Source organism: Barbatula barbatula, assembly GCF_947034865.1.
Source record: "Barbatula barbatula genome assembly, chromosome: 6".
Taxonomy (NCBI): Eukaryota; Metazoa; Chordata; class Actinopteri; order Cypriniformes; family Nemacheilidae; genus Barbatula; species Barbatula barbatula.
The window spans coordinates 15,525,105-15,542,656 of record NC_136765.1 but is presented as its reverse complement, the minus strand read 5'-3'; the positions used below and the strand labels follow the sequence as shown (position 1 = coordinate 15,542,656).

The following is a 17,552-nucleotide window of genomic DNA, read 5'->3' as shown; positions in this document are numbered from 1 at the left end:
TTTTCCACATTCTTTAAAATATACCACATTCTTTTGTGCTAATTTACACAGGTTTGGAACAACATAAGGATGAGTAAATTATTACAGAATTCTATATTTTGATGCATTTCCGAGTGAAATGGAATTTTGAATGAGAAAAATAATGGGTGTGGCTTTCGTCTTTCCCTGCAATTTGATTGGATGTATATAAAAAGCCATGGAACTGGCAGCAGTAGTGAGGAGTTAGCGGTTGCTCCACTCAAGCCGTCTAACATACGTCATCCAAGATGGATAGTCACTACAGGATGGAAGTGCATTTTCAGATTTTAACTATAGATTTTGAGGGGACACGATTTTTAAAAAGAGAATAACCCACATTGATTAACTATTTACAATAAATGCTGCAATATTTCATGAAAAAATGATTTAACTTATTTATTTCACGGGGACTTTAAACGCTATTTTATATAAATAATTCAATTTAATTGTGCAAAAATCTTGTAATTTAAATAAATCAAAAACCTTGATTTATATGTAGGCCTAATGCAAACTCTTGTTTCACTTCTGTAGTGAATTAAAAGCACAATAACTCAAAATAATGTTATTGTTGATCAGTTATGTTATAAAAAGTGGCCTTCTATCTTTATAAAGAGGAGATACTGATTACATTTGTTCCAGCTTGAGAAATACAGACACGTGAAACAGGTTGTCTTTTCCGGATGTATGGGCAGATCAATTGTTATAACATTACTGGGTTGGAAAGTAGTAATTCACTTCATTGTCGATGGACGCCAGCAAAATAACACCTCTGATTACATGCAATCAATGTGATAATGGCAAAAACACATTTGTACAATGGAGCGAGCTGCTGTAAAAATGCCAGCGGCGGGCCAGTGGAGATGAGGAGCTAACACTCTGCTGTGTAATAAATACAGCGGGAGGGCCAGTGGCCCATAGCAAAGTGCAAAAGACACTGTTTCATATGCAGAGAGATAAGAACACATATTCATCAGGATTTACAGTACTTTGGGTTAAAAAGGGGAACAAAGAATAATTTTAAACTATGAATAACATTCTTGTTTGTCTTTTATCTTTATAGCTTTATTTAAAAATACAAAAAGGCGTTCTGTATTTCATCAGCACATACTGACTACAGTGCAGTGTTAAGATGTCCAAACCCGACAAGAGTCATGTCTGTGTATCTATATGTGTTTGAAAGTCCCTGGCACACTCATAGATGAAAATCTTGATGATTTAGGTCATTTTTCTGTGCGGGCAGATAAGTGTTTTGCTTTATCCGTTAAGATGTTCTTCTCTCAAGACACATGACACACACTGACATTGACTTGCATGCATACAGTATGAACACAAAAGAACTGACAATAAAATTTGATGTGATTAATATTTTGTGAGACGGTCACAAAAGTAGTAGGTAGGAACAAGTGACTACTTCTTTAGTGGCGATAGGGTGCTAAGAACAGGGCGGAGCAAATAAGCGTTTGGCATTTTTCAATAAGCAATGTCCCTAAAATCTGTGCTTTACTCCTGTCTGAGCGCAACGTTCATCTATTCACCTGCTACGGGACACGAGGGGAGATAAGAGAGGATGAGCCGCTGTCTCAATGAAATGAAATTGCACGTAAATATAATAAAAAATAACAGGAGTAAAAAAACTGAGATTAAAAACACATTCTATTAAACAGATGGTAAAAGAGGATTTTATTCCAGGAAATATGACAAGCGTGTAAAGAGGTGCCGGGTGAAGAGGGAGGGTGAAAAATGGTGGTTGTTTTTTGGCGAGTGAACCGGCGAAAGCCACGTCTTTAACCAGATCAGATTCTTGAAATTGGCTGTCAAGGCGGGATTGTCCTGAGTTATAGCTGTCTATCACCCCCGCTCGCACGAAGATGCACCGAGTTGCTGTCGCCTTCCCATGCCGCAAAGCATCTTAAATTTTCAACACCACCATCTGTTACAAAATCTAATTCACATTCCGCCCATAATCGGGTTTACTTCTGTAATACCTGTCCTGCCACTCTCCCTCTGCCCCAACCCCAAGCGAACGATCGCTATGTCTGCCTCTTTCTCTCTCTGTCTTATTTGCTGAAGGCACACTTTCATTGGGGGGGAAAGAGGAGCCGTAAAGTGTTGAATCCTTTTTAACATCTTGTTTACACGTTAGTAACCATTGCTCTGGTTCCACACACAGAGCCAACAATGCCACACTGTTTCCTTTTTTTACATTTTAAACACCTTTTGACATTAATAATGATAATATATCTATTCTAATAATATAGTTATTCTATATAGTAATAGCAAGACATTTGTATTATTATTATTATTATAATATAATCAATTAATACTATTATAATTAATTAAGTATAATAATCAATAATTACTATAGAAATTTTCTTCAGCACTAATAATAATAATGATAATAATATTCTGCTAAATAATAATAAATATTATTATTAAATAAGAATTACTGTCACTATGACATTTCAAGATAATATATATCTTATTTTATATTTTAATTACTAAATATAAAATATGCTAAAAAAAGACATTAGCATACCGCACTCACTACAAAATCTAGATTTTATAGCACACCGTTTTCCACTTCATATCAACTAGATTGAACTTCATCCCCTTCTACAAGTTCACAGTTATCATTTTTTACTAAGACACAATAACATTCCAATAAAATCAAGTGCCATCTGTTTCCAACAGGTGGCCCCTGTCGGTCACATTTGGCCCGTGACTCCTCAAATATTTTAACTATTAATATTACTTTATAAAACATCTCTGTCTAATAATCCTGCCGTTATAAACCGCAATTCAATCCAATCTCCCCCCCTTGCTGCACTCAAAAGCCCTTCATTTCCCATCTGCGTTTAAGGCAATCTAGTTTATTACACAACCCGCTAAATTTACAGTAACAAGCCGTTCCCTTGACAAATTAATCATTTTCAGAGCATTTGATCATATAAATAAAACAGTGCCTCTGAAGGCAGAGGAGCTAAATCAGTTGATTTCGTTTATCTGGGAAATGGCTTGCATCTGGGTAACAGCTCACCGGCAGATGGAGAGGTTTTCCCCCTGACCCCAGGACCAGGCTTCTGTCTCCCTCGCTCCGCTCTGAGATGAGAGTTATCAGTTGAAAATGACATGTGTGTGCATGTGAAGTGTTCAAGGGGGATGTTTGTCTATTACAGTAAAGGGATTTATTAGGCTGGCCAGAGTTCTCCTGGTTCCCAAAGATTTCATGCCCTTTTGAACGTGTTACCGTGTGTTCGGATATTAATGTGTGTTTGTGTGCATTTTCTTGTTTCTTTTTCAATCCTGTGAGCCTTTATGTGTATGATAGTGACTCAGTGCTGGCATATCTGATTGCACTCTAAACAGTGTGTGTGTTTGTGTATTGTGTCTTATGCATGATGGCCACAACCTTCCCTGTATGACTCCATGAATGTGTATGTGTATGTGTGTATGTGTGCAGGCAGGCGTGCATGTGTGTCTATGCGTGACTGACTTCAAATCTACCGACACAGCTGTTAGTGAAACAACCTACACTGTGTGTGTGTGTGTGTGTAAATATGTGTTTGACATATGGCTCTGGTCAAAGCTTTTTTTTGCCTTCCACACTGTTTAACGTGGTAAAGGTATCCTACACCGAATTTACACTACTGCCAAACTAGCCGTCTCTTTCATAGCTACTGTGTATAGCAACTTAATATTAATTGACGTAAATGTTCATGCCATGCTCTCATCATTTGGTCATTTCAGGCCCCCAAGTACCTGGCAGCACTGTCCAATCAACAGCCTCAAGCTCCAACTATATGCCAGTACGAAGATGCTGATTTGCTTAGAGAGAAGACTTCTTGCATGCGAACGGAGCCTAATTGGTTTGACCCAGACTAACCTGTCCCAAATCCAAATCTCATATAATACTTTTGAGATACCCATCAAAGCACAGTCGCACTGTTTGAAAGGTTTTGCCTAAATCTCCAAAATATCTTGTTGATGTAGTATGAAGGTTGTATATGAACTCCTCATCACCTGCTGATGTTCAAGGAGAAAGTTGACCATACGCTTAACATTGAGGTTATTGCTTATTTAGAAACAATGCCTTCCAGACAGTCTGCTGACATTCATCTTCTCACAATTTCATAATGTTGACTTAAATTCCTCATTTATGCTTAAAAAAACTGGGAAAAATGCTAAGAAAGAGAAAACAAATATGAATATTACAGAATGATCATTTACATCTCAAAGCAAATAAAAAGTACTATCTGAAAATAAATCACAGACCTGAAGGCACTTTTCTCTCTGACCCTTCTATAACCTCTAAAGTAATAACCATAAATGACCTGAAATTACAACAGTCAAACAAAGACATTTTACAGAAGATGAGAGAGAGAGAGTGGTAGAGACAGAGAGAGCGAGAGAGAAGGGCCTTGCTAGGAGTCTTAACTGGTCACATCTGGCTGTATTTTATACGCAAATCAGCCCCCACTAAATCTAGATAAAACTCACTGACTCGTGATCGGAGCAATGATCTTCATACATCTAAATTTATATGCTAATCGGAATCCTTGAAGCATTTAACACATTCCTCTGCATCTGGAGGGGGCGAGAACGTCAACCTCTGGCACCTATACCCATAAACTTTACCCATCTACCTACACTTTTCCCATCTATCATCTATCTATCATCTATCTATCTATCATCTATCTATCTATCATCTATCTATCTATCTATCTATCTATCTATCTATCTATCTATCTATCTATCTATCTATCTATCTATCTATCTATCTATCTATCTATCTATCTATCTATCTATCTATCTATCTATCTATCTATCTATCTATCTATCTATCTATCTATCTATCTATCTATCTATCTATCTATCTATCTATCTATCTATCTATCTATCTATCTATCTATCTATCTATCTATCTATCTATCTATCTATCTATCACAGCACCAGGGGCAGCAAAGCAGAAACATGCAGTAGGTAGAGAAACATGTACAGATGTTTATTCACTAACACACACACACACACACACACACACACACATAACTGAGAGATGCAGCACAAATGAATATGGTCTGGGTGCATTGTATTAGCCCCTAGATCTCAGGTAAACAGTGAACAATGTGTTCGACATGCAGAGGTTACCCCTGCAACTGCACAACACGCACAAAAACTAATACACCAACCAATAAAGCAAGCATGGAGACACAATAGTGGGGACACAAGAAAACAAAAACAGAAAACAGAATTGATTTTGGGTTTTGATGATGCGTCTTTGGTCCTCTCCTTACCTTTGGTTATATAGAGCATCACGCATGTGACTGGCTTCGATGTCGTATTGCTGTTGTGTTCTCCACGCGCCGCATTTGGCGTACTTATCTTCACTATTAACTTGGGCCTTTGATAAATTCATTCTACAACAAAGGGGAGAGCAAAAGAAGGAATAAAAAACGAGGGTCAGAGAGTTGGACTGAGGAATTCTGATAAAGACCAATGAGCCATTAGCTGCAGACAGACAGTGACGCAGCTCGGCACACCGTGACAGAAAATATTCATTCTTTTTCCAACCGGCATTCTTTCATGGAACCGTTTTAACTGTGTTTCTACGTTGAAAATAGGTAGTGGCTAAAGCTGGACTCTTGTTAATGCCAGGCGTTAATTGAAACCTGCCTTGACGTTTTTAATGCAAAGGCTCATCATTTTACCGACCACAGGTTTAACAAGTCTAAGGTGGCGGCAGATAAAAGGGCAAATCAGGGCGATGGCCGCACACCCTTGGCCCCTGCACATCGGGGCGGGAGAGCCTGCGGCTTTACAGGACACTCAGAATCAGAGGGGTGAGAACAGGGTGAGAAATCATCACATAAAAAACATTGTATGGGAAATGGTTTGACGTCATGTCTGCACGGCAGAAGGAGAGTTTATTTGCTAAATTCCGGCATTTAGTTTAGGAGTGACTCAAAGGCAAAGGAAGACTCAAGCAAAGATTTAAAAAAAACATTTTACAAATAGAAAAATACCAACATGTTCTGTGTTTTTATTTTTGGGTCCCAGAGACCCAATTAATTGATAAATAGTAGATTAACATTGATTTAAAATGCAACTATTTTGCCCCCAAATTATTTGAATACCTTTATCTTACTTAAACAAAAATTGCTTTAACCCTCTGTTTAACCACAAAGTACACACTGAGTTTATATTTAATAATGTTGTTTCTGAAAGGAAAACAAATACATTTAGAATTTTTGGGAAGTCATGATCACAACAGATACTTAAATATTAAGGAACGCAGAAATAAGGTAATATAGTCAAAATTTTAAAACAAACTCCTCCATTGCAGCACTGCATATTCTCACACTGATATCTACGAAAAACATGACATGTTACCAGAAGCGAACAAAAGAAAACTTAGACAATGCGCAGATGTTCCTGGAGACTGTCTGTTGTGGGCTTACTGTATGTAAAATAAATGGTAATGACCCTCGGCTTTGTGTTAGTACAGCAAAATTTTTACACAAACTTATGGAAATTAATTGAGGCCACCAAAAGTGCCTTTAGAAAAAACGTCTGCGTGCTTCAACAAAAGTTTAAGATTCTAGTTGAAAACAACCGCCTCTCCATCAAAGAAGAAAACTCCTCTAGGCTGATTTTGCGACGCTCATCTTTGAAGATTCAAACTCGTACTTTGTACAATAAAGTTAAAGCACAGGAGAGCAAAGCCCTTCTGTGGAGGAAGTGAAGTGGTACGAGCCACAGGCAGTGCGGCTAAGTGTGTGAGTCTCTAATTAACAGAGCAGGCTCCCTAATTCTCCATCTCCGTTCCAACTCAGCAAACACGTTCAATGTCATTAGAGCCGCACAACCCCCAACTGTCCCCGCATTCGGACTGATGAAACTAATCACTCAACTAATGCCGTGCTTCAACGTCTGTATGTGAGAACTCTGAAGACACTGTCTGGAATGCTCTTCCTGTCAATCTGTTTTTTCTTCTGTCTCTGTGATCGATAAAGTTTAAGATTTCTGTTTCTTCCCAAAAACTGCTGCAGTACATTTGATCTTGAAATATAAAGTTTAGATATTCTCGTAAGCGTTGCAATATCAGCACTGGAATTAGAGGCTCAATTACTCAGTAACCAAAAACAATTTACCGAGCATGAAAGCAACAAAAACAACAATTACAGCAACCTTGCACACACAAATTTGAGGCAATAATTCATTATTTTAACAAAACATGAATCAGTGTTAGCAATCCATTTAATTGTGAAATCATTTTGTTGCAATCATTTCTAATGTTTAGAGCTACACTCCGGAGAGTGTTTACCTCCCAAACAGTGGGAGGAACGGTGTGTTCAGTGTGTGTGCGTGTCTGTGTGTGTAGAGGCTGGCGAGCCAGTCAGGGCTTAGTGGAAAAAAGCAACACACACACACGTAATGTGTTGGCTTTAGTTCCGGCCGAGTGAGCAGCAAAATCGATAAGCTCCAGCATCACACACGGCCTGATACACTCCTGTTCCTCTCAACTCTCTTTAACGTGACTTTACACACAAACACACACTGCTGGACTCCCGATGCCAGCAACATTAAATATCTGTCACTAACAACTAAATTGTTTTTGTTAGGTAGAGCAAAAATATTTCAGATAGATTTGCGTGCGTACAAAACATGACATTACGTCAACATCAAATAAAGATGAAAATGACATCAAGAGCCTTCGTAATGCAATATTTCACGGTTTAAAAATATACCATGCATTAGTTAATCTTTAGCAAATGAGAGATATTAAATATTTAAATCAAAGTAAAGAAACCACACAAAAAACATGCAGGACGTGTGCATGCAAACACGCACGGGCACACACACATATGGATACGTCCAGAAAGGGGTGGATTTCACCAGGAGTGCTTAAGTGAAGTTGTTATATTAGGAGGGGATTTGTGACAGACCAATGTAAATAACATGGTAATCTTGGCGCCTGAGTATGTACAGTAAAATAGTTTATTCAAATTTAAGGAAATGATGTGGGGCAGGACTGCTGGATATATAGCAGTTAAAATTTGTTGAAATAATACTCCATATGAATAATTTTGGAAAACACAACTATATAACAGGACAATGAATAATGGATGTAATAATAATAATAATATAATTTAAATTACACATAAATTAATATTATAGCTATATAAACTGACTTAGCTTTAACCAAAATGTAAATAATAATAGAGGTACTTCAAACAGGAATGTTTAGTTTGTAATAATAATGCAATTAAATAATATTAATATAAGTTACTGTTGTAGCTAGCGATAAGACATAATAATCATATTTGTTGTTATAATTTCAATTTAAACTGAATAAAATAAAATGCTTTTCCAAATTCAAAATGTTGCTTAAACGAAAAAAGAAAGAGCAACAGCTAAAATGAATTGTCACTTGTGATCAATGGGAGAAAATGGCAAATCTGCAGGAGAGAATGAATCTATAGGGATGTACCTGAGCCCATTTCACGCTGCTGTCAAAACGACTAAGAACTACTGCATCCATGCGGACAAGGATTAAGGACAATGAGCTGAATTAAGCCAAGTGTGTGTGTGTGTGTGTGTGTGTGTGTGTGTCGTGGCCATGCTCTGCGACTCACTCATGTGTTGCTATTCCATCTGTGAATAGCGGGACCTGATTGATTAGACAGGTGCCTTTCTTCCTTATGCAGGAACGGCCACCCCATGCACAGTAAATGCCATTCCTATGTCTCCCTGTCGCTCTCTCTCTCTCTCTCTCTCTCTCTCTCTCTCTCTCTCTCTCTTCTGACAGCCCGGTTTCTCATAGCCAGATAATGACCAGTATAGGACAGTCCTGCAACCAGCTCACACGCGTGCATGACACGCAAGCGAATTACACGAAAGATACAACACACGCGCGACTCCTCAATAAAACGGTCATGTTTGAGTCAATAAGCATTCGCACCGCGGTGGCTTTAGTTCACTTCACGTGGGCAGGGTTAGTTGTTATTGTTCATCGACAATCACGTGATTTAACCTTGGGGGTTTGAAGGCCGGCGAACGGGACAGGTGGAATTAAACGCGGGCCTCGGCGAAGCCGGCCACGCGGCAGATGGACTGTCAGCTTTAATATTACGGGGCGCTCCAGCTCACGGATCTCTACGGGAATGCAACTATTCCGCGGCGCAACAGTGGCCGAGGCGGCAGGGAACAGACGAAAGAGAAACTATGAAGCAGAAATGTGAACGCACACGCACACTTTCCGATCTGGTTATGTTCGCTACGGAGATGCGCTTTGATATCGGTGCATGTGATGCAACCGCGCACCTATAACCCCGACGGAGTTCACACCGTGCCATAGGCTTCAGCCAGGCACATCCGTACTCCGTCTGGGTAAAAATTACCGCACATAAGCAGATTTGTTCAACCAGGATAGCTTAATCTACACCAGGGCGGAAATAACTGAATGAACTCTATGTGAAAGATTTTTACATTCTAGCAGGAACGCAATAGCTCATGTTTATCTAAACATTTCTACCAAGACGCATTTTAAAGTGATTTTATGAAGTCAAGGAAAGATGTATGTAAATCTCCAAATCAAGCCTGTTTATGTCTTTTATTGAAAAGGATTTGAGCTTCTAGCGCGGTACGAATTGACAAATCACATATCATTGTGGTTTATTTTGTGAAGTGGTGCAAAATATGCACATATGTGAATAGATGTGTTTGTAACCTTAAAGGATTTCTAAAGCTCCTTACAAATAATACTGAACACATTTGCTCAATAGTAACAAAACTGGATTTCAACAATCCATATAGAAAACACTGAATATATCCTGAATGGACGCAACCATGAACTAAAACTAATCAATGTGATGTTAACATTTTAGAAATAAACAAGCGAAATGGTCAGCAAAGTTGGAAAGAAATGTTACACTCCACAAAAATCACCAGAAAGCTTCTCTGCTCTATAGCTGACTGCGGGAGAAAGGAACAGATTTGGACATCATACTGATCTCACCACACACACACACTCACACCCATACATGATGTATGACAGGAGAAAGCGAAAAGAAATATTTCACTGTCAGCCATCACCCAGCCTGCCTATTCATTTCCCTTTCTCTGCTACAAGGCCATTGCAGTTTTACAATTTCATTGAAGACCAATGAAGCTAAAAGACATTCAAAAATCAGTCCAGATACACCCCACTAGAGCTCTATCCCTGCTGAAGAAACCTCACCTGTTCTGAAAATGACATCGAAATCTAAACATCGAAAAACAAACATGCACCCGTTCATTTACGCATATATGCGAAGTACTTCTATACAACAACTGTTCATTTGCCTGTGTTAAAGCGCAAATATAAATGATCTTTGTTTTAAGACAATAATCTTATTATAATCATGTATCATAATTTCATAAACCACCGCTGACATTCTTCCTTAATCTGCTTTCACATTATAAAAACTACATAAAACAACACATTTATTTCTCCCTCGGTTGTTTTTACACAGCTATGCATCTTTTGCTGTAAAAAACAACTACTGTATATGCATCAACAGGAAGTGGAAATAGAATAAAAACAGACATCTACATGCAGAGAGACAAACGGTGAGTCAGTTGGGAGCCAGTGGAACACGCAGAGGCTAAAAGCACTATTTTTACCCTTATCTAGCCCTCGTGGACCCGCCTGCTTCTGGAGTGACCAGAGTCCCTATTGACCTGCTGTAACTGTATCCCACAAGCTCTCAGTCAACCTGCGCCTGTTCTGCCTCTCTGCGGCGGCAGCAGGCCAAACCATCCGCAAAATAAAGAGAAGAGCAAAGGGGAAACGCAGGGAGGTCGAGAGTCCACGATAACGAGAAAATTAAATTTAGGGGGATTAAAAGCATATTCTCTGAAACTGACGCAGCGATGTGCCTAATTGTTAAAAGTGTGGGCCGTTTTTTGACGCATGCTAGGCTCAGCTGGCCTGGGCCCTCTTAAAACCCTTATTCAACTTCTCGTAAAAATTTGCCGCACTGGAAAAAAATCCTGATGGATTGATGCATAAATCACACAAATTGACAACTGCATCATCAGCCAGCGTCGGCCCCGCTGTGTGTGTGTGTGTGTGCATGTGTTTTCATGTGCGTACGACTGTTCTGTGATGGTTTCACATGTCTGTGTGTCCGTCTGACGGGCCACTTATTGCACTTTTTAACAAAAGGACAAAAATATAGCTTCCCTTTTTTCTTACGCCCCCCCGTCACTATTTTCTCCTGAATGACAGGCTGGTGGAGGGGTCCGTGCCCGAGGGGGGGCTCTTTTAACTGGAGTTAATTACCCTTGGAATGCCTCAGACCTCTTCAAATAAGGGGAAGTGGCAAAGCTGTGTCTCCAATAAGCAGGACAGCGTAAAGACAAAGAGTGTCCAGACAGTAATCGACAAGGGGCCACAGAAAGAGAAAGCAATGTAGGACAAGCAACGACACCTTTCACGGGGAATGGGATAGAGCCAAATCAAGACTGAGTGGCAACGGCCTACACACACACACATGCACGGGCCCACACAAACCACACATGGCAGAATAAATAAATCTGTGCTGTGCATATTGACATCATTTGACAGATTTATTAAGTAAATGATTTTATAAGGAGATTAAATGGTATTTAATTTACACAATCTCTCTTTATTCCTCTTGATCCCAGCCTCTGGGGCTTTTATAGTTCCCACATAAAAGAGAAGGAGAGAAACGAGAGAAAAACGTTTAAAAAAATCAAGTTTTCTTCAAGGGCCACAGTGGGGTTTCAGTGTTTTAAAATCATCCATGAAGCGACAAAAGGTTTAACATGCATGAATAGACACTTGCACACATCTGGACCATTCTACACAGAACCATTCAGCCTACTGCATTGTCCAGCAGTGATTTTACACACTTGACACCCGCGCTTCCAGTGGACATTCACAGTCTATTGCTCTTATAAGCTGACTACATGCTTCTGGTAAAATGAAAAAATGTCATGGATTGAGCTTTCCTTAAATTTTCTTCTATTCCTTTTTGCTTCATAATTACTTCTTTTTTAGAGATATGTTGTAGAAAATTATAGAAGCATTCAAGTAAAAATTAAAAGGTGAAGAATTGCGAATAAAAAGCGTGTTATTTTGGCGTAATCTTTAGAGAAGCTTCTCCTGAATTTCTTCACGTAAAAATGGAAATCGAGTCGAGCGTGCTCATGAATTTGTAAAACGCCAATCGTAGATTCAGATGTACATCAGAGACATAAAAACTCCTTACTGTTTTCAATAACAACTAAATTGGAAAATGCATTTAAAAGATGTATTTTTGTCTTTTTGTTCGAAAACAGAATTGTTTATTTAAATCCATTTCAACTAATCGAAACACTTATTTTAAACAAATACAAAAAAAAGTAATCAAAACACGAACAAAATCGCTTTTCTAAATATTGAAGTGTTCCATAATTAGAATGATCCAAAAACTCACACGCTTAATGATGATAACTCCAAGCATGAATGTAAATATTAAAACAAGCATGCAGATGTAAATCTACACGCAGGCGGTGAGAGTCTGTAATTATGATAATAGCTAAACCAGCACTTGTTGTTATTACCATCATTAATATACTAATTAGAATCTCAGTAGTCAATTTGTGTTAAAATAAAGATCAAAAAGCGAGCTAGCATCAAATGGGTAAAAGGCTGTGATGAACATCTTATCTCCAAATTTCCTTTTATGACTCTGAATAATCCAGTCAACCTAATGATCCTGTTCAGGGTGTGCTGCCAACACATTCACATCACCGCATTCAGCGCTTTGCTCCACACACCAACGTCCCAATTTACTAGATTTATTTTGTGATTTATTTGTTTGACTATTTTTATTTACTTTTTCAGCTGACAAAAACTACTGGTGTGCAAGACACGCATGGTGGGTTACTTGTGTCTTAGATATATTTATATTGTTTTGGAGACCAGGGTGGTTACCTGTTTCTGATCTTTCTGACCGCTCTCTCGCTTTATTTCAGACTTTTTCTAATTTAGCTTTCGGTTGTTTTTTAAATCGAACTTGTGACAATGCACAGTACTGTAATATTATGCCAAACGGAAAGAATGAAAATTGACAAAATATTGCAACGTTGTACACTAGTGACCTACTTTGATGTACTTTTAAAAATGTCTATGGTATCACAATTTATTTATCACTTTGTCATTATTTTATCTTTCTAAATGATTTTAAATATACACTAAACAAAATAAACAGAACAAATTGAAAGTGTATAAATCTGTCAGCCCAATGTTTGTATTAAGGGTTGACTCGCTCTGTGCTGACAAAAGTGAGCGGGACAGAGATAAATATGAACCTAAGACACCAGTTCTCTGCCGGGCTCCGGACCCTCTTCTCTCTAGCTTGTGCCCCTCGTCTATATCCCCCCACTCTCTCTCTCTCCCCGCGCTTTAATACATTTAGGCGGCCACATGCTGTGTGACCGCTTCGGTGCTTCCAGCTCTCCTGCCACCTAAGCCTGTTTTCTCCTCTGTATCCCTCTCCTCCCCCGACACTCTCTTTCATGTCATTTTCTGCCTGACACTCTTCCTAATCATTTACACAAAACACGCTCTGCACTGTCACGCGGCTTGTTTGAACACAGATTGCTGTAATTCTGTCAGCGGATAAGCCTGCAGTTAGAGCAAGCAGCTACAGTCACAAGTGCGCCTGTACCGTAGGACCGTGCCGGCACGACGCACACACATACACACGCTCGCGGTCCCGATGCTACCTGACAGCGGAAACAACCTTGACATGCAAGTGCCGTCCGGATTTACAATGAAGGACTATCACATGCACCTATGTACACACAAACCAAGTGCCAGCATAGGAACTAATAACAAACAGTCTTTTCACACACAAAAACACAACTAGAGTAAAAGTAGAAAAGAAAAGAAAATGTACCTACTGTTGTTCAGAGTGTAGGGAAAAACACTCGGGAAGAGAAAGTTCTACCGAATCCATGTGTTCTCTGCGATCATCATTTAAGCAAAGCTCTTCTATGAATGAAAGTTTTTCTCTCTTTCTCTCTCTGTGTATCTCCTCCGGCTCTCTCTCTCTCTCTCCTTTCCGTGACTGAGCAGTGCAATTATCAGGACCGTTCTCCCGGTGACAGCCTATAGGCACAGCCAGTTGGGACCAAAAGCTCTTGCACTCTTCTAATCAAGGACTTAAAGCCACAATTCCTGCTCATTAATATGAAGCAGGGCTTTGCATATGCAGTCCCTGTGGTCCTTCCAGACGCCAGATTGGTCGATTCCCAGCCAATTGGAGTGAGAAAGGGTGCTGCCTGTGCCCACAGAGAGACGGAGCAGGAGGAAAGGGGAGGGGAAAGACAAAGAGCGAGCAAGAGAGAGAGAAGGAGAGAGAGAGAGAGGGAGTGGTGTAATGAGAGGGAAAGTGGGGGTGAGAGAGGGTTTTAAAGAAGCAGCCCGCATCTCTCCCTCAGCAATGCTTATCGGCTCGTACTGTCAAGTGTGGAGATAAAACTGCTCACTTTGTTGATACAAACATTGTGAATGAAGCTGCGTGCCGTTCACTTTGAGTTTCCCAGCTTGGGTAGAGTGTGTGTGTGCTTCTCCTCCACATGGGTAGAGAACTCGAAACAAACTAACAAGCATTGAATTCAAAGAATTGGATACAGAGTGTCTATTGGGTCTGATGTCCGCGAGGAAGCATAATACAATTTGCAGGTATTTTTCTATTAAGTTTGTTGAAAATAAAGATGTTGACGGAGTCCACCACAAATGAAACACCAAGCTAAAGGTGCTTTGTAAAGCAGGAACAATCCAACACAACATCACAACAGCTGCCCATCAGAGCAAATGGGGGAGAGAGGGAGTGGACACACGCTACCGTGACAACATCACAGACGGATCCGGCGAGAAAAGGCTGAGAAAAGATCAAAGGCACCCCTTTGTTCTAGTATGATTGAGACACATTTGTGGGGCATCCAGACCGCTCGGTCTATCCCAGTGTGCAGTTCGCAAGTATGTGTGTATGTTTACTTGCGTGTCACCAGCTCGCTGCATTTTCAGCAGCAGCGGGGAAGATATTGCTGGCATCTCAGCACACCACAATTCCCCACTGATAAGAAAATTCAGGAGCTGCACCGGCCCGCAAACCATTGTGCCTGCCCCACCACGCCGCCACTCAAATTGCTTCTGACTGTCTTTCATATTCCAAACTTGCCAGGATTTTTTAAGGGCTGACGTCTCTTTAAAATGCCTTTGGGTCTGTCAGTTTGTGAAACTAAAGAAAATCTATTCACAGGTCCTAAATAGGTCATACTTGGGACATATTTGCCTTAAAAGACATTAAAGCATACTGTGTGCAGGTAAGCAGCAGGTGCGTTGTCTCTTGCAAGATATATCAGCTCAAAGATGCACATCAACAAAAGAGTCGCGGATCAATGCCATACACACATCACTGAAAACTAATATCTTTCACGGAAATAAGATCTACTTCTGAACTGCACAAAGAATGGAAATGTCTGATATAGCACTTGTATATACCTAATGCAAGTCTTTCTCTTTGAATAACAGATGCGCTGAAAAATAAAGGAAATATGGTTGCATCAGAATTTAAAAACTTTGTAACAAAGTAAGTTAGAGACAGAAAATTACACAGACGAATTTTGCCATTCCTGAAGGACGCAAGGGGTCCAACAAAGCGTTTTAAAATAACAATGTGTTTTACAGTAGACTGGCGTGCACATCATTTCAAAGTTCCGTTTTCTTAATTCATTCTTCTCTCTACAATCTTTGCATTGTAAAAACAAGCACATGATTAAAAAATACTAACGCTCAGATTCAAAGCGGCGCACTGAAAAGGATATGCAGCCGACTGCCATTTGAAACTGGTTTAATTGCACCGCGACGAACAGAAATTGAGTGGATGAGGGGGAAGAAGAGGCAGCACCGTGTTGTTTGAATGCAGATAGGAGGTCTACCTGTGTTCCTTCCGGTCCCTCGAGACCAACAAACATTTTTCATATTAAGGTCCACATACTGTACAGTAGATCAAATGCTGAGATTTAACAGACAGTATGTATTCAGCTACTTATCGTACTCCAAATAAACAGTAAACTAAGAAAGCAATTGTAAAGACTGAAGAAAAAACAAATGAGCCGTTGGAAGAAAACACTGGTGTTTATGGTCTTGCCATTGTGGTAAATATCCGAGCCAATACAATAAAAACAAAAAGTGCTCAAACTGCATCAAGTTTCAGAAATGTGTTTTTTCTATATTTTTTATTTCACTGTAGAGCTGTGTTGTTGAGTCCAGATGTATTCATTGATTTACAGTCGTGCCGTCTTTGATGACAGACACCGCCTGTAGGTCACATTTCCGTGTTTTTGGTGACTAGGATCCGTCGCCTTCTAAATACGTGGGTGAAGACAGACCCAGCACCTCTTTCACAGCAATCAAAATATTATGAACAAAAATGATTCAAGTGTATGAAAACACGCTCGTGATAGTAACATGCTAACGCTGTGAAGTTTTAACACAATAGTATTGTGTAGCATTATGGCACCGTAAAGTTATTCATAAAAACAGCACAGAGGCAGAATCGAGCCTGGCTTCTCTTCTACACGCTGTCATTAACAGCCTTTAATCCCTGCTGCCCCGCTGAATACATCTGAACTTAAGTATGCACGACTAGTCAGCGCTCATTGCAGCGACTGTCGATACATGTCAATAGCTGCCCATCATTTTCATTAGCAGTTTTTGCACAGCGCCTCTCCTTCATTGTTCTGAGTGTGTGTGTTTTTTTGCAGCGAGCTGCGTCTGGCTTCCCAACCCAATCCCATTCTCCCACAAGAGACCTGGAAGCATTCAGTTCACGAGCGGGCGTATTCAAAGACGTAAAAACAAAACACATTATAAGCAAGCAAGGATGATATGCTAAGCCTCAAAATGGATTTGAAAAGAATACTGTTTTTTGCACGGGTACGTAGGTGCGATGGTCTTTTGGACGGCTTGTGTGTTTTTTATTTGTGTGTGAAATGTTAAAGACAGGGATGACCCTTTTGGTCACTGGCTGTTGACATGCGGCTAAGAATTATCAGGGCTAGCTCGGCGGAGCATCAATCACGGCAGTCAATAGGGGAGGGCAAGTTCACATAGGTCACATGTCAGGCGGCCGGCCGTCGAGAATACAGTCAATGCACCCGCTGCTGAAGTTGTTTAAAATCAACTTGTCAAAAATTGGGCTCTAATAAATTCAAGAGCCAGGGTGCTTATTTGTAGCCGCTCAGGTCAGCACGGGGCGTCTCAAAGTGAAAGCTCCCTGGCTGAGGACAGGGTGCTCTCTCTCACAAAGCAAATGAAAATATATTGCAGATGGATCTAAATTGAGATTCATAGATTCACCCAAAAATAACAGTTTTTAAAATATAGCTATTTCATTTTAAAAAAGGTAGCCTCCAATGTGTTGAAGAGCCAGCAGTCCCCATGAACGGAAATGTTAATAATCACACAAAAGAAT

At 39.9% G+C, this 17,552-nt stretch overlaps 1 protein-coding gene across 1 annotated transcript in view; it reads right to left on the bottom strand.

The window, feature by feature from the left end:
* esrrga (estrogen-related receptor gamma a) overlaps positions 1-14,205 on the bottom strand; it is a 64,741-nt gene extending 50,536 nt beyond the window's left edge. Inside the window, exons 1-2 of the mRNA XM_079458948.1 lie at positions 13,972-14,205; positions 5,310-5,432 (exon numbers count right to left, since the gene is read on the bottom strand). Coding sequence (XP_079315074.1) covers positions 5,310-5,432; positions 13,972-14,027 — 179 coding nt within the window. The 5' untranslated portion in view covers positions 14,028-14,205. The remainder of the gene's footprint in view (positions 1-5,309; positions 5,433-13,971) is intronic.
* Positions 14,206-17,552: the final 3,347 nt, after the last annotated feature.